General features: G+C 46.0%; 1 protein-coding gene across 1 annotated transcript in view; it reads left to right on the forward strand.

Moving 5' to 3' along the window:
- Positions 1-17,291, forward strand: part of chm (CHM Rab escort protein) — a 156,877-nt gene that overhangs the window by 100,087 nt on the left and 39,499 nt on the right. The window contains exon 9 of the mRNA XM_085996136.1: positions 10,515-10,592. Coding sequence (XP_085852262.1) covers positions 10,515-10,592 — 78 coding nt within the window. The remainder of the gene's footprint in view (positions 1-10,514; positions 10,593-17,291) is intronic.

The raw sequence follows: 17,291 nt of genomic DNA on the forward strand, positions 1-17,291 counted from the left end.
CCACTTTCAGTATTCCGAAGGGACCGTTCCCTCTGCGACACCCTGGTCCACTCTTCAATCACCTCCAATGCCCCCCCCCCCCCCCCCCTTCCCATGACACCTTCCCGTGCAAGCACAGGAGATGCAACACCTCCCTTCCCACCTTCCAGGACCCCAAACACTCCTTCCAAGTGAAAGTAATTTACTACTTGTACTTTCAATTTAGTATACTGTTTTCACTGCTCACGGTGCAGTCTCTTCTGCATTGGTGAGACCAAACACAGATTGGATGATCGCTTTGCGGAATACCTCCGTTCAGTCCGCAGGTGTGACGCGGAGCTTCCGGTCACTTGTTAAATTCTACACCCCACTCCCACTCTGACCTCGGCCTCCTACACTGTTCTAATGAAGCTCAAGGAACAGCATCTCATCGTTCTATTAGGCACTTTACAACATTCCGGACTCAACATAGAGTTCAACAATTTCAGATCATAACCACTGCTCCCATTTTTTCAGACAGCAGCTTCTATTAATGATTCTGGACATCCCCCTCTCAAACAGATATACCACTTTGAGTACTGTTGGGGGAGATGGCTTATCAGAGGAAGGCAGAGCAGCCAACTTCCTGGCACCAGGGGTGGCTCTGCTACACAGGACGGGAGGAAAAAGAGGGGTAGAGCTATAGTAATAGGGGATTCTATTGTAAGGGGAATAGATAGGCGTTTCTGCGGCCGCAAACGAGACTCCAGGATGGTGTGTTGCCTCCCTGGTGCGAGGGTCAAGAATGTCTCAGAGCGACTGCAGAACATCTTGGAAGGGTAGGGTGAACAGCCAGTTGTCGTGGTGCATATAGGTACCAACGATATAGGTAAAAAGCGGGATGAGGTCCTAAAAGCGGAATATAGGGAGTTAGGAGGTAAATTAAAAAACAGGACCTCAAAGGTAGTAATCTCAGGATTGCTACCAGTGCCACGTGCTAGTCAGAGTAGAAATAGAAGGATATTTCAGATGAATACGTGGCTAGAGGAATGGTGCAAGGGGGAGGGATTCAAATTCCTGGGACATTGGAACCGGTTCTGGGGGAGGTGGGACCAGTTCAAACCGGACGGTTTGCAACTGGGCAGGGCAGGGCCGGGACCGATGTCCTAGGGGGAGTGTTTGCTAGTGCTCTGGGGGAGGGTTTAAACTAAAATGGCTGGGCGTTGGGCTCCTGAGCAGGGGACAGAGGAAAGGGAAACGAGGATAAAAGCAAAAGATAGGAAGGAGAAAAACAAAAGTGGCAGTCGGAGAAATCGACAGTTTAAATCAAACATGGCCACAGTAAATAATAATTCTAATAGGTCTAAGAGCGTTTAAAAAAGAAAAAAAAAAAAAGCCTGAAGGCTTTGTGTCTTAATGCGAGGAGCATTCGTAATAAGGTGGATGAATTAGCTGCGCAAATACAGGTAAACGAATATGATTTGATTGGGATTACGGAAACATGGCTCCAAGGTGGCCAAGGCTGGGAACTCAACATCCAGGGGTATTCAGTATTCAGGAAAGATAGGCAAAAAGGAAAGGAAGGTGGGGTAGCATTGCTGGTTAAAGAAGGGATTAACACAATTGTAAGGAAGGATATTAGCTCTGATGTGGAATCTGTATGGGTAGAACTGAGAAATACCATGGGGCAGAAAACGTTAGTGGGAGTGGTATATAGATGTCCAAACAGTAATGCGGAGGTTGGGGATGGCATTGAAAGGGAAATTAGAGAAGCGTGCAATAAGGGCACAGCAGTCATCATGGGTGACTTTAATCTACATATAAATTGGGCTAACCAAATTAGTAACAATACTGTGGAGGAGGAATTCCTGGAGTGTTTAAAGGATGGTTTCCTGGACCAATATGTCGAGGAACTAACCAGAGATCAGGCCATCTTAGACTGGGTATTATGTAACGAGAAAGGATTAATTAGCAATCTTGTTGTACGAGGCCCCTTGGGTCGGCACGATCATAATATGATCGAATTCTTCATTAAGATGGAGAGTGAAGTAGTTGACTCGGAGACTAGGGTGCTGAATTTAAATAAAGGGAACTACGATGGTATGAGGCGTGAGTTGGGTAGGATTGATTGGGGAATGTCACTCAGAGGGTTGATGGTCGATAGGTAATGGCAAACATTCAAAGATCGCATGGATGAACTACAGAATTTGTTCATCCCAGTTTGGCATAAAAATAAAACAAAAAGGTGACTCAACCGTGGCTAACAAGGGAAATTAGAGATAGCATAAGATCCAAGGAGAGGACATATAAATTGGCCAGAAAAAGCAGTAAACCTGAGGATTGGCAGCAGTTTAGGATTCAACAAAGGAGGACAAAGGGATTAATTAAGAAAGGGAAAATAGAATATGAGAGTAAGCTTTCAGGGAACATAAAAACTGACTAAAAGCTTTTATAGATATGTGAAGAGAAAAAGATTGGTGAAGTCAAGCGCAGGTCCCTAGCAGTTAGAATCAGGGGAATTTATAATGGGGAACAAAGAAATGGCCGACCAATTAAATACATATTTTGGTTCTGTCTTCACAAAGGAGGACACAAATAACCTCCCAGAGATGTCGGGGAACATAGGGCCTGATGAAAGGGAGGAACTGAAAGAAATCGGTATTTGTAGGGAAATGGTGTTAGGGAAATTGATGGGATTGAAGGCCGATAAATCCCCAGGGCCTGATAATCTGCATCCTAGGGTACTTAAGGAAGTGGCCCTAGAAATAGTTGATGCTTTGCTGATCATCTTCCAGCATTTGATGGAACTGGAACAGTACCCATGGATTGGAGGGTAGCTAATGTTACCCCACTATTCAAAAAAGGTGGTAGAGAGAAAACGGGGAATTACAGACCGGTAAGCCTGATATCGGTAGTGGGGAAAATGCTAGAGTCCATTATAAAAGATGTAATAGCAGAGCAGTTGGAAAACAGTGACAGGATTGGACAAAGTCAACGTGGATTTACAAAAGGTAAATCGTGCTTGACTAATCTACTGGAATTTTTTGAGGATGTAACTGGGCCAGTGGATGTGGTGTATTTGGACTTTCAGAAGGCTTTCGATAAGGTCCCGCATAAGAGATTAGCATGTAAAGTTAAGGCACATGGGATTGGGGGCAAGGTATTGACTTGGATAGAGAACTGGTTGGCAGACAGAAAGCAAAGAGTTGGAATAAACGGGTCTTTTTCCGAGTGGCAGGCAGTGACTAGTGGGGTACCGCAGGGATCGGTCCTTGGACCCCAGCTATTCACAATATATATTAATGATCTAGACAAGGGAACTAGATGTAATATCTCCAAATTTGCAGACGACACAAAGCTGGGTGGGTGTGTGTGCTGTGAGGAGGATGCCGAGAAACTCCAGGATGATTTGGACAGGTTGGGTGATTGGGCAAAAGCATGGCAGATGCAATATAACGTGGATAAATGTGAAGTTATCCACTTTGATGGCAAAAACAGGAAGGCAGATTAATATCTGAATGGCAATAGATTGGGAGAAGTGGAAGTGCAACGAGACCTGGGTGTCCTTGTGCACCAGTCGCTGAAGGTAAGCATGCAGGTGCAGCAGGCGGTTAAGAAGGCAACTGGCATGTTGGCCTTCGTAGTGAGAAGGTTCGAGTACAGGAACAAGGATGTCTTGCTGCAGTTATACAGGGCCTTGGTGAGACCACATCCTGAGTATTGTGTGCAGTTTTGGTCGCCTTATCTGAGGAAGGATGTTCTTGCCATTAGGGTTGCAAAGAGGTGGAAAGTTTCCGGTAAATTTCCGGAAATTTTCCACGGGAAGTTTAGCTTGGGAATTTTGGGAATTTTGCCCACAAAAGCACATGCTAGCATAATATTGTTTTTTTTGTATTTCTTTTTTTTCCACAGGTCCTCTCTTAAAATTACTAACCGAGATGGAATCTTAATTATTAAGGAATTTCTTAATCAATATATGTTTATCTTCTTACTTGGCTTGTTTTAATAATTACAAGTTTTGTGTGTGACTGTGAACAAATGTGTCCTGATTGGGTGGATGAGCGATTAGCTCCCTCTATTTGTAATATTTGCATATCGAATTGTGATTGGCCTGCAGGCATCTGTAAGACAGCTATAGTTTTTTTAAGATCCAGGTTAGGGGTCCTGAGGGAAGTCATTTTGTTTTCTGCTGATGTTGTGATGATGCAGTAAGTAAATCAGAATTTATACCAAATAAACCAGTTACTTGTTGAACTCTGTTGTCCTTCAATTTAAAATATACAAAATAATACACTTGGTGATGTAGCGTCGTGTGTGTACAGGTCATGCTTCCATCACATGGAGCATCAGCAAAAATGTACTCACCCTGTTGCAATCGTGCTGATCGACCGCAGTTCAACACAGAGATGAATGCCCTTTATTTCTCTGCATAGAACAATGCCACGTTTACCGTCGGATGTGTGGAAGCATTTTACCCCAGGCATTAAAGATGGAAAGACTGTGTACATGTGCAAACACTGTAGAAAGCCATATGTAAAAAATGCCACAAAGATGCAGCAGCATTTATCCAAATACAACAACTTCACTCAAAGCTCACAGCAGTCAGCCCAGAGTTCCTCTGCTTCCATTCAAGAAGATGATGGTTCTCATTCAGCATCAGGCTCCTTATCATCAGCAACTCCTGGCCCACTTGGAAGGTTCTTTGATACAATGGATAACCATAGCCAGAAGAATGCAGATGAGTGCCTTGCTTGAGCTGTATATGCAACAGGCTCACCCCTCATGCTCACAGCCAATGTGTACTGGAAGAGATTTTTCAATGTTATTCGCCCTGCATACTGTCCTCCCACCAGACATGCTTTGTCTACTTATTTGCTGGAGGCTGAGTATAACAGAGTCCAAGGAAAGCTCAAAGAAACGATAGCGATGGCAGACTGTGTTGCAGTTATCTCAGATGGGTGGTCAAATGTACAAGGGGAGGGCATCATAAACTACATCGTCTCCACTCCTCTCCCAGTGTTCTTCAAGAGCACAGACACGAAGGACAACAGACACACAGGCACATACATTGCTGATGAGCTGAAAGCGGTCATCAACGATCTTGGATCACAAAAGGTCTTTGCAGTAGTTACTGACAATGCTGCGAATATGAAGGCTGCTTGGGCTCAAGTGGAGGAGGCCTACCCTCATATTACGTCTATTGGGTGCGCAGCTCATGGGCTTAACCTGCTCCTCAAGGACATCATGGGTTTGAGAACCATGGAAGCACTGTACAAGAGAGCCAAGCAAGTTGTTAAGTATGTCAGGGGAAAACAGGTAGTTGCAGCAACCTACAACTCCAAGCAAATGACAAAGAACAAGAACACCACACTGAAGCTGCCCAACAACACTAGATGGGGTGGTGTTGTCATAATGTACAACAGCCTTCTGGAGGGTAAGGAGTCGCTGCAAGAAATGGCAATATCCCAGTCTGGGGATATGGAAACCACCATCAAGAAAATACTGCTGGATGATGTGTTTTGGGAGAGAGTGGTTAGCAGCCTTAAACTACTCTCACCAGTAGCATTTGCAATTGCTCAGATTGAAGGAGATGACGCTGTCTTGTCAGATGTTCTCAGGCTTTTTACTGATTTAAAAGAACAAATCAGCATTGCCCTACCCACATCCCTGCTGCTCAAAGCAGAGGAGAAGGCAATTGTTCAATTCATACAGACGCGTCAAGAATTTTGTGTCAAGCCGATTCATGCTGCAGCATACATGCTGGACCCAAAGCATGTTGGGAGACCAATACTTTCGGGAGAACAGATCAACAGTGCTTAGTGTGATTTCTACCCTCTCACACCATCTCAATCTGGATGTGGGCAAAGTTCTGGGAAGTCTGGCAAAGTTCTCTACCAAGCAAGGTCTTTGGAATGGGGATGGGATATGGGAATCATGCAAGCATATCAGTGCACATACCTGGTGGAAGGGACTTTGTGCATCTGAGGCCCTGTCACCTACTCCAAATCCCACCTTCATCAGCGGCCTCTGAACGAAACTGGTCACTTTTTGGGAATACGCATACAAAGGTGCGCAACAGGCTGACTAACAAGAGAGTGGAGAAACTGGTGGCTATCCGGGCGAACCTACAACTTACTGAGCCAGATACAGAAGTGTTCACCACACAGCTAGACACTGACACAGAGGAGGAAATGGACACGTCAGAGCCAGAGTCAGAGAATCAGGAGGAGCAATGAGGAGTAGAAGACTCATGAGTAGAAGACTCAAAGGGACAAAATAAGGACAAATTACAGGCTAAATAAGCTGACGCTCTTTTTATTTTATTTTAGATGGGTCTTTTTTGTGGGGGTTCAATAAAGTTCAAAATTATAACCTAAATAAAGTTTTGAAAGCCTGTTTTTATTTGTATGGAACAGTATGTCTATTTTGACAACAAAGATAATATAAGGGTCAGAGACAAAAACCATCAGTGTGCAAAAAAACTCTAAATTCCCATGGAAAGTTTCCTCTTTTAAAAATTCCCAGAATTTTGCAACCCTACTTGCCATGGAAGGAGTTCAGTGAAGATTCACCAGGCTGATACCTGGGATGGCAGGAATGATGTATGAGGAGAGATTGGGTCGATTGGGCTTGTACTCGTTGGAGTTCAGAAGAATGAGAGGGGATCTCATTGAAACTTATAAAATTCTGACAGGACTGGACAGACTAGATGCAGGAAGGATGTTCCCGATGGTTGGGGAGTCCAGAACCAGGGGTCACAGTCTAAGGATAAGGGGTAAGCCATTTAGGACAGAAATGAGGAGGAATTTCTTCACCCAGAGAGTGGTGAACCTGTGGAATTCTCTACCACAGAAGGCAGTTGAGGCCAATTCATTAAATATATTCAAGAAGGAGTTAGATATATTTCTTAAGGCTAAAGGGATCAAGGGGTATGGGGAGAAAGCAGGGACCGGGTACTGAATTTGGATGATCAGCCATGATCGCATTGAATGGCGGAGCAGGCTCGAGGGGCCGAATGGCCTACTCCTGCTCCTATCTTCTATGTTTCTATGTTTCCCTGCCTCTGTACTTAAAATCTGTTTCATCAGAACTGGAAAAAGTTAGAGATGTAAGATCATCGGCCTTAAATGATAACTCTCTTTCTCTCACCACAGATGCTGCCTGACCTGCTGAATATTTCCAGCATTTTATTTTGGATTTCCAGCATTCACAGTATTTAGCTTTTGGTTTATTACTTGTGTTGTCAGTTAACATTCTGGTCTTTCTGTAACTTCCATGTTAACCAGCAGCTGTCCTGCTGTGATTTGGCTATTGGCATTCAAATCCTGAGTACTCAATTAGAAACGACATGCATCACCTACGCTAACTAACTATACAGAACTTGAAATTGTGATTGCCATGTACAGTAGCTTTTCACTGTTTAATAATGGTGTAGTATTTCATTTTCCATATTAATGTGACGCGATAGTGTCATAGTTGAATACAATATTGATCATTGAGGGTAGTGTGTTTGATGTAGTGTATATGGATTTTAGCAAGGCTTTTGATAAGGTCCCACATGGCAGACTGGTCACGAAAGTAAAAGCCCATGGGATCCAGGGCAAAGTGGCAAGTTGGATTCAAATTTGGATCAGAGGCAGGAAGCAAAGGGTAATGGTTGATGGGTGTTTTTGTGACTGGAAGGCTGTTTCCAGTGGGGTTCTGTGGGGTTCAGTACTAGGTCCCTTGCTTGTTGTGGTATATATCAATGATTTAGACTTGAATGTAGGGGGTATGATTAAGAAGTTTGCAGATGACCCTAAAATCGGTTATGTGGTTGATAATGAAGAAGAAAGCTGTAGACTGCAGGAAGTTATCAATGAACTGGTCAGGTGGGCAGAAGAGTGGCAAATGGCATTCAATCCGGAGAAGTGTGAGGCAATGCATTTGGGGAGGGCTAACAAGGCAAGGGAATACACATTAAATGGTAGGACACTGAGAAGTGTAGAGGTGTACCTTGGAGTGCAGGTCCACAGATCCCTGAAGGTAGCAGGCCAAGTAGATGAGGTGGTTAAGAAGGCATACAGAATACTTGCCTTTGGTAGCTGAGGCATAAAATACAAGAGCAGGGAGGTTATGCTTGAATTGTATAAAACACTAGTTAGGCCACAGCTAGAGTACTGCGTGCAGTTCCGGTCACCACATTACAGGAAAGACGTGATTGCACTAGACTGGGAATTTTAGCTACGAGAAAAGATTGGGTAGGCTGAGTTTGTTTTCTTTGGAACAGAGGAGGCTGAGGGGAGACCTTATTGAGATGTATAAAATTGAGGGGTCCAGATAGAGTGGACAGGAAGGACCTATTTCCTTTAGCAGAGGGGTCAACAACCAGTGAGCATCGATTTAAAGTAATTGGTAGGAGGTTTAGAGGGGAGTTGAGAAATTTCTTCACCCAGAGGGTGGTTGGGGTCTGGAACTCACTGCCTGAAAAGGTGGTAGAGGCAGAAACCTTCACCACATTTAAAAAGCACTTGGATGTGCACTTGAAGTGCTGTAACCTACAGGGCTACGGACTAAGAGCTGGAAAGTGGGATTCGGCTGGATAGCTCTTTGTCGGCCGGCGCAGACACACTGGGCCGAAATGGCAGCCTCCTGTGCTGTAAATTTCTATGATTCTATGAAAAGCAAATGGTTTAATAAGGTTTTGATGAACACCAAGCTTATAAATTAATATCTATAAATGGCATTTCTTGCTGATGAAAAGCTTAAGACAAATTGCTGCTTTACATAGATATTTTTTGCTGAAAAGATTACAGAAAATCATAGTTACTGTGATGTGACTTGCATCCACCAATCTGATCATCCACTGTATACTGTCATTGTAATCCACCATGTTCTGAACATTTGTAGGAGACACTGCAATCCTAGTTTATTTTTGAGCTATCAAAATAAGTTGCATCCATAGTTTGTCACTGCAATGAGCCTTCCTTATTAAAAGTAATTCTACATTGACCAAATATGTAATGTCCCTACAAATAAATATCACAATATAGTCACGCTGATGAAGGATTTAAATTTTGTAGTGTGAGGAGTAGCTGTTGTTTATAATGCCGACCAAATCCAGAATTGTCACTGATTTATTAAATATACTTCTCGACAGTAAGAGACTGACTTTGATAAGTAGGTGGATAAATCCCAATTCTGGCGAATGCTGCATTGAGTTGGGGCGCATAGCTTTTCACAAACGTTTTAACTCTGGAGTATTGAAAGAAGTTTGTTTTTTGTACTGCAGACCAGTGAGGTTTGCCTGCTACAGGTTCTGTTGTTTGCAGCCTGTATTCTGAATTGTGACCCCCCTCAAGGCATGCAAACATTAAATCAATCTATAAATATTTGCAGCTCTCCCATGATGTGGCTTATTACACTACTTTATTAGGGCAGGCATACTATACTATATAATGTGCAATATATTCTGCTAATGTGGAGTTGTATCCCTTTTAAAGGCACAACGTTTAATTGATCTTACCTGTGTGTAGTAATCAGTTTGTAGTTTCATCTCGGAGCTTTGTAGATTGGAATGTGCTGGTCAGTTTGAGTGTAGATCAGAAGCATTTTTAAGATTGTTGTGCATCTGTAACAGTATGATGTCTGGAGTATCATTTTTAATATGTTAATATACATTGTGCTGCAGTGGTAACTGGACAAAGGTGTCTTGTAACATAAATTAGATCAGTATAATAGAAAAATGTATTACTGCTCTTCAGATCATCATGCCTCTTGACCAATCCATCTTAATGGAATGTAATCTAGTTAATTTCTGTAATATTAAGACACCAAGGTTTTTATATTTTCGAAGAAGCTGCTAAACCAAACAAACCAGTTGTTGGTGTATATTTTCAATTGAATACGTCGTTAAAAACAAGCTATTGAATGTTTGTGGCAAAAATAATCAGTGCATCTTTTTGCTATACTTCTTTATATGATCATGCCACCAAACACGTAGTGCACCAGCATCTGAAAAAAGCATTATAGATCTGTTTTAACGAGAAGTTACTGTGATGTGACTTGCATCCAGCAATCCTGCCATCCACTGTATACTGTCATTGTAATTCACCATCTTTTGAAGGTAATTAACATTTATAGGAGACACTGCCATTCTAGGTTTTTTTTTTGAGTGCGCTATCGGAATAGCTTACACCCATAGATGAAATACAGTTCCCAACAGATTTGTATTCCATAACTGCAGTATATGAAACGCATATCTTGGACATAAAATTGCAGAGTACAGGTAAGGAATTTGGTGACTCTTAAGATGGTTGAAAGGGAGAGGCGCTTTAAATAGTTGCTGTATTCTTTTGCATTTGGTAAATTAATATTTATTTTGGGAACATTTCAATTTCAATGCCTGACTACTTATCTAATTTAAATCTGAAATACAGTTATCATAGAACTGAAAACAGAGACCACAACCTGAGTTATAGTAGTATTACTTGTTCTCTTCAATTTTAAATGTAAGATGTAAAAATGTTAATTCTTGGTAGTGAAGGGCATTACAATATATTCTTTATATTCTACAGGATGTCCGCAGTCTTTGGTGGAACATACTGTTTGCGACATTCCGTGCAATGCCTGGTGGTCGACAGAGAAACAGCGAGGTAAGGACAAAGGCAATGACCTGCCTTTCACACAGCGTATCGGGGAAAACTGTAAGGACTCATGAAAAAGGAGCCTTCTTCTGAGATCATCTATGGTATTAATCAAAGATCAGCCTTGATTAAAAGTTATTTGTGTAAAGGTCCACCAAACAAGGAAACTCGGTCTAGAATATAGAAACAAAATTAATTTTCCTGAGATATTACAACAGCTCCTGATCACCCAAGCTTGGAAGACAAATCATTTGAGCTGCCAGGGGCTAGTGATGAGTGATGTTAGTTTTTCCTTGTGGCCTTACCTACACTAATTGATTTTCATCTGAAGACAAAAAGGCTCTCTGTTGTTGCATTTTATAAATTGAGTTCACCAAAAGATTCACCAGATTAATCGCTGTTGATAATGCATGTCATTCCAAAAAGGGAAAGACTTTAATGAATTTTAAGAGAGTTCATTTCAGCAAACTGGGTCGCCCCTTCCCATTAGATAAACCCTTTTATCTACAGTGGTAAAATTCAGCCAGGGCTGTGCAGCTGTATGTCCCATTTGAGATGAGTAATAACTGCCCGCAGGAGCTTCATAAGGGAATGATTGAAGAAGACTGTTTGCAAGGTGGTAATATCAAATGAATTGTTCTATTTGTTCTGTTAGTTTCACTTGGTTCAGATGTGAAATATCTAGGTAGTAAATCTAGGCTATCAGCTGCTAACTTCAGAAAAAAATCTTTTGGAGGAATTAGTGGTAGAATCAAGGAATGTCGGCTTAAGATACTGTTCCCAAACAGTTGTCAAATCAAAATTAGAGCACTTGGGTGATTTGCACAGTGGAATGCGTTGAAAGATAGTAACATATCAAGCATTCCAATCTAAACAGCAAAAGTAAAGTTTCAGCATTTAATATACCTGATCTGAACTTGGGATGTGCTCCTTGAGGTGTAGTCATGTGATTATTACAAAAACAGTAAGAAAAAAGGTGGATTGGAGGATATACTTTTTAATCAGAATTGTAATGCAAATGGGGTGTTCTTTCATGTAATGCATAATGTATTATTGGGGCCACTGCTTACAAACATACAAAAATGACACAGGGAATGACCTATTGGTCCATGTAGCCTGTCCCATATAGTTGTGATGCCTTATGTGTAACGGTGTAGACACTCCCCACCATGTAATCTGGGAGAGGCGAAAAACCAGACGCAAACCCATGCCAATTACAACCTTGCTTTGGACATTAGAAACTTCAGTTACTGAGGAAAGTGGCAGATGAAAAAAGCACTTTGTAATTTGATTGGTTTACCTTTTTAAATTCTTTATTATTGGTAGGTTTCCATGACTGGTCATTCAGGGTTGATTACTTTCATAGGTCCTTAGTAGTTTCTCATTAGCAGTTTTCTAGTCACTTAACTTCTAATTTATACCTATTCCACATTCTTTGGTTCTGGTATGCTGCTGTTTTACTTTGAGCCATTCAGTAAAGTGCGATCTAAAAATTGTGATGAGTAGTCAGAAGTGCAAGCTGTACACAAGACATAGGTCTACGAACAGAGTGTAATGGGGAAAGGGTTACAAGAGTTAAGTGTGATATTTACCGGAGGTGTGTGCTATATACAAAATCTTTAGGCCTAGAAATTGGGTATAGCCCCGCTTGGGGCGTTAGAATTGGCGGAGCGTAAATTTTATAGCCAGACGCAACTTATCGACACCTCGTGCGATATTGGGTTGCAGCGCCCCAAAGGTGATTGAGGCGCGAGTTCAGGCGTTACACGGGGCACCTAAGGCGCTAACATGCCAGCGCAACCCAATATCGGGGCGTCCAGCCGCAGCGCAGGTGCTCTCAATTACCCATCACCACGAGACTTCCAGGTGCCGGCCAGCTCTTAAAGGGGTGGGTCAGGTAGCTCCAGCATCCGCAGTCTGCGCCTTGTAGGCCTACAAATCGGCGCAGGCCCTTCTCTGGCGCAAAAAACTTGGAGCATATGGACAGGTTGAGGCAGAGAGCAGAGCGCTTCACCAATGAGTCTCTGGAGGAATTGGTGTCCGCAGTGGAGCGCCGGCGAGATGTCCTCTACCCCGACAATGGCAGGAGGCCTAATCATAAGGACTACCGACGAGCTTGGAGGGATGTTTCTGAGGGTCAACTCCAGCAGCATGGCGACCAGGAGCCCTGTGCAGTGCAGGAAGAAATTCAACGACCTCACTCGGGTCGTGAGGGTGAGTGGAGTTAATGTAAACTTATGCATCCCTCCATTAGCACCTGACTTTATGGCTACAGGGTGCGCTATGCCCCACTGGCCATCTGTCAGCAAGCACCCATGGCCCTTTCTGCTCACACACATGCACATTTGACTCGGGGCATCATGCAAGGGCTGTTCCACCATGGGGGGCATGAGATGATAACCCACGGCATCATGTAAGGGCTGTTCCACCATGGGGGGCATGAGATCATAACCCAGGGCATCATGTAAGGGCTGTTCCACCATGGGGGGCGAGAGATGATAACTCAGGGCATCATGTAACATCACTTCCCATCCTTTGCCCTGCAGGCCAAGCTGGCGAGAAACCGCAAGGAACAGCTTCGCACTGGAGGAGGCCGTCCTCAACTGGAGCCTCTGACGGATCTCGAGGAGAGAGTCCACCAGATTGTGGGAGGCCGTCTGAGTGGTCCTGTCGCCACTGCAGCTGCCGACCACATTGTCCACAGCGATGGTAAGGCTCTCAACTATTACAGCTGTCACCTTCCAGTTGTTTCCCCCGCCAGCATGCTTTCTCAATGTGGACCCATGTCATAGCATTGCCGCACTGTTGCATCCCTTGCTGCCAAACTGTCCTTTTGCTAAAGCCACTCTTCAACCTCCCTGCTTTCAGATGCTGCATCACCAGCTCGGGAGCCGGCCCCTCAAGCTGCCAGTGCCAGTGCCTCCGGAGGCGACGACCAGGAGGAAGCCGGACCATTCATGCCAGCCTCAGGGGAGCCACCGCATGTGGAGACTGGGGATAGTAGTTCCCTTGAGTGGAGGGGGGTGGGGCGGCTCTGATGAGCCAGCTGCAGGAACCAGCGGCCTGCAGCAACGCGCGGGGGGTAGGGACGCTCGGGGGCCGTCTCCCCGGAGGGCGAGGCAGGCCACCATGTCTGCTGCACAGTGCAGAGGAGGTGCGTAGCCTTGCCGAAATGAGCGCCCAGGCCCGGCTCAGGCACACTGAGCTTATGGCTGCAGTGGGGAGGATGCCTGAGTCGATCGACACACTGGCAAAGAGTGTGCTGGACTTCGGGGCAGCAATGGAAAGGTCTGTCCAGGGCTTCGGCCCAGCAATGGAAAGGTCTGTCCAGGGCTTCGGCCCAGCAATGGAAAGGTCTGTCCAGGGCTTGTCCGAGGCAGTGGAAAGGTCTGTCCAGGGCTTGTCCGAAGCAGTGGAAAGGACTGTTCCGGCCTTGTCCGAAGCAGTGGAAAGGACTGTCCATGGCTTTTCCGAAGCACTGGCACCTGCCACGCAGGTCCTCACTGCTGCCACGCAGTCACTTGCTGGCCTCGTCCACACGCAAATTGAGGCCACGCGAACACTCTCTGCTGCCACCCTAGCTGCATCAGGCAGGATCACCCAGGCCCTTGCAGCACCACAGCAGGCCATGAATCTGTGGAGCAGTCGATTGTGGCGGATGATCCGGTGCGGCCCCGTCAGAGTGCTAGTGTGTCGGCTGACCACTGTGCAGGTGTCCTCTCTCTGCATGTGAGCAGTCCTGATGCCACCGCTGGCACGTCAGCAGTGCAGCTGCCACCACCTGCGCGGCAGACTGCTAGCAGACATGCCCAGTTGGAGCAGCCTGCTTGCGGGCCCTCCAAGCCCAGAGGTCGTCCAGGCCGTCCCTCGGGCTTCAGCGCTTCCAGACACTCAGCAGGCGTCCCCCAGCCTTGACGCAGCCACTGGGGTCCAATTACGGAGGAGCTGCAGGGAGGGAAGGGGCCGACCTCGTAAGAGTCGTCGGTCTCCATCAAGGGGTCACCAGTAGAGGGAGGTGCTAAGACGTGTCTTTTTCCGGATTTAAGGCCGTTCACACATGCTGTGTTTGTTTGTTATGTTTTGGTTAGTTTCGCCAGGTTGCCAGACAGTTATCTGTTAGTTTGTTAGTTATGATTTCTGTTACCATTACATTGTCATGCTGGAAGGAAGCACTTGTTTGAAAATAAAGAAAACGTTTTATTTACAATTGAGCTGTACGCTATTTACAATCATAGAGGCCTTCATAGGCTTACTGCGAACCGGAGGGCGCTGTTCGAATCACAGCCACCATTCCGTCCGAGGGGCCTGGAACCGAGTCCTTATGAGCCTCTGACGAACGGCCCTTCCAGTTTCTGGAGCCCTCCCATCTTCCTCCTCCTCCTCCTCACCCGCATGCTCCTACTCGTCTGCCTGCTCTGCTGGACCTTGAGGGTCGGCTGGCATTGGCTGGGTGCGTCGAATGGCCAAGTTGTGGAGCATGCAGCAGACAACAACGATGCACGCCACATGCTCCGGCGAGTACTGTAGGGCGCCCCCCGAATGGTCCAGACAACGGAAACGCTGCTTCAGCACACCAGTTGTGTGCTCCACAATGTTCCTGGTGGCCTGATGGCTGCTGTTGTAATGCTCTTCTGCCGGGGTGCTGGGCAAACGGAGTGGGGTCATGAGCCATGGGCAGAGAGGATAGTCCTTGTCGCCCAGAAGCCAGCCTTGTGGGTGAGCCGGGGCCTCAAAAAGGTCAGCCACTGAGGTCTGCCGCAGGATGAACGCGTCATGGCTGCTGCCAGGGAATTGTGCGTTCACCGCCATGATCATCTGCCGGTGATCACAGACCAGCTGCACATTAAGTGAGTGGAACCCCTTGCGGTTACGGAACTCCTCCGGATTCTGTAATGGTGCCCGCAAAGCCACGTGTGTGCAATCCATGGCCCCCTGCACCATGGGGAAGTCCGCAATAGCCGCGAAGCCCTGCACGCGCTCCCCCTGCTTCTCCAAGGTCAGAGGGAAGGTGATTAAATCGCGCCTCCTTCTGTAGAGGGCAGCTGTCACTTGCCGGATGCAGCAATGCACCGCAAATTGAGAGATATTTGATATGTCCCCAGTTGCTGCCTGAAACGAGCCACTGGCATAAAAGTTGAGCGCAACAGTGACTTTCACGGCCACCGACAGAGAGGTCCTGCACCGTATCCGTGGCTGCAGATCCCCAGCAAGCAGGTGGCATAGCTCAGTCACAACATCCTTACCAAATCTGAGCCTTCGCAGACACTGCTCCTCCGACATGGTAAGGTATGAGACCTGCTGCCTGAAAACCCTGGCAGCGTATGGTCGGATTTGGCGACGTCCATTGGCCCTCCTCCTTCTGGCCAATCCCGGCCCTCTCTCCCTCCGTCTCTGTGCCCTTGCCAGTTGTTCAGCCAGGATGACGTTCCCCTCCAAAGCAGCTCCCATTATTCTTGCCGACGAGTAAGACACAGTCAACTTTCTGAATCCAACTGTTCTGGACAGGGCTGAAGGTCCCAAGGCTCCTCTGGCTCAATAAGAACAACTCTCTGTAACTGAAGGTCTGCAACTCTCTCCAGCAGCGAGCAGGACGGCCAGGCCAAATGGCTGCTGCTTTTATACTAGTGCTGTCCCCTTTAAAGTGCGCCCCCCGAGTCTGAGAAGGACCTGGTAACGTTCCATCCAACTGTCACTAATAGCGCCAGGCGGATCGGAGGGGGGCGCCACTGAATTTCCGGTACGGGGCGCCAAAAAGGCGTTGCACAATGAAATGACGTCATGATCTGGCTGCACCCGCGAGCGGGCACAAAGACTTAGTGCCGGCGCTAACAGGCTACTCAAAATGGCAGGATGCGCTGGGATCACTGCGCACGTCCGAAAATTGGGTAACGCCTTAAATCTCGGGCTCTTTATGCGCTAATCGCTGGCGCAACCAACCGAATTTCTAGGCCTTAGTATATTATAGATAGTTGCTGTTTCCTGGGCCGTCCTTTCCACCTGCACTTGTTCTCTCCATCACCAAGACGACCTGCTTCCACCTCTGGAATATCACCCATCTCCGCCCTACCTCAGCCCATCGGCTGCTGAAACCCTCATTCGTGCCTATTATCTTCAGAATTAACTTACAATACACTCCTGGCTGGCCTCCCATCTTCTACCCTCCAAACTTCAGCTCATCCAAAACTCTGCTGCTCATATCCTAACTCACACCAAGCCCCGTTCACCCATCACCCCTGTGCTCATTGACCTACATTGGCTCCTTGTCCAGCAACACCTTGAATTTAAAATTCTCATCCTTGTGTTCAAATCCCTCCATGGCCTGGCCCACCCTTATCTCTGTAACTTCCTCCGGCCTTGCAACCCTCAGATCTCTGTGCTTCTCCAATTCTGGCCTCTTGCACATCCCCAATTTCCATCACCACCATTGACAGCCATGCCTTCGGCTGCCTAGGCCCTAAGTTCTGGAATTCCCTTCCTAAATCTCTCTGCTTCTCTACCTCTCTCTTTAAGACGCTCCTTAAAACCTACCTCTTTGACTAAGCTTTTGATCACCTGTCCTAATATCTCTGTGGCTCGGCGTCAAATTTTGTTTGATAACACTCCTGTAAAGCGCCTTGAGATGTTTTACTACGTTAAAGGAGCGCTATAAATGCAAGTTGTTTTTCTTGCTCACTTGAGCTTGGTGAATCACCCCTCTAACTCATTTTC

This window comes from Somniosus microcephalus, chromosome 1 (assembly GCF_052327205.1).
Source record: "Somniosus microcephalus isolate GS21.2 chromosome 1, FLI_Smic_1.0, whole genome shotgun sequence".
Taxonomy (NCBI): domain Eukaryota; kingdom Metazoa; phylum Chordata; class Chondrichthyes; order Squaliformes; family Somniosidae; genus Somniosus; species Somniosus microcephalus.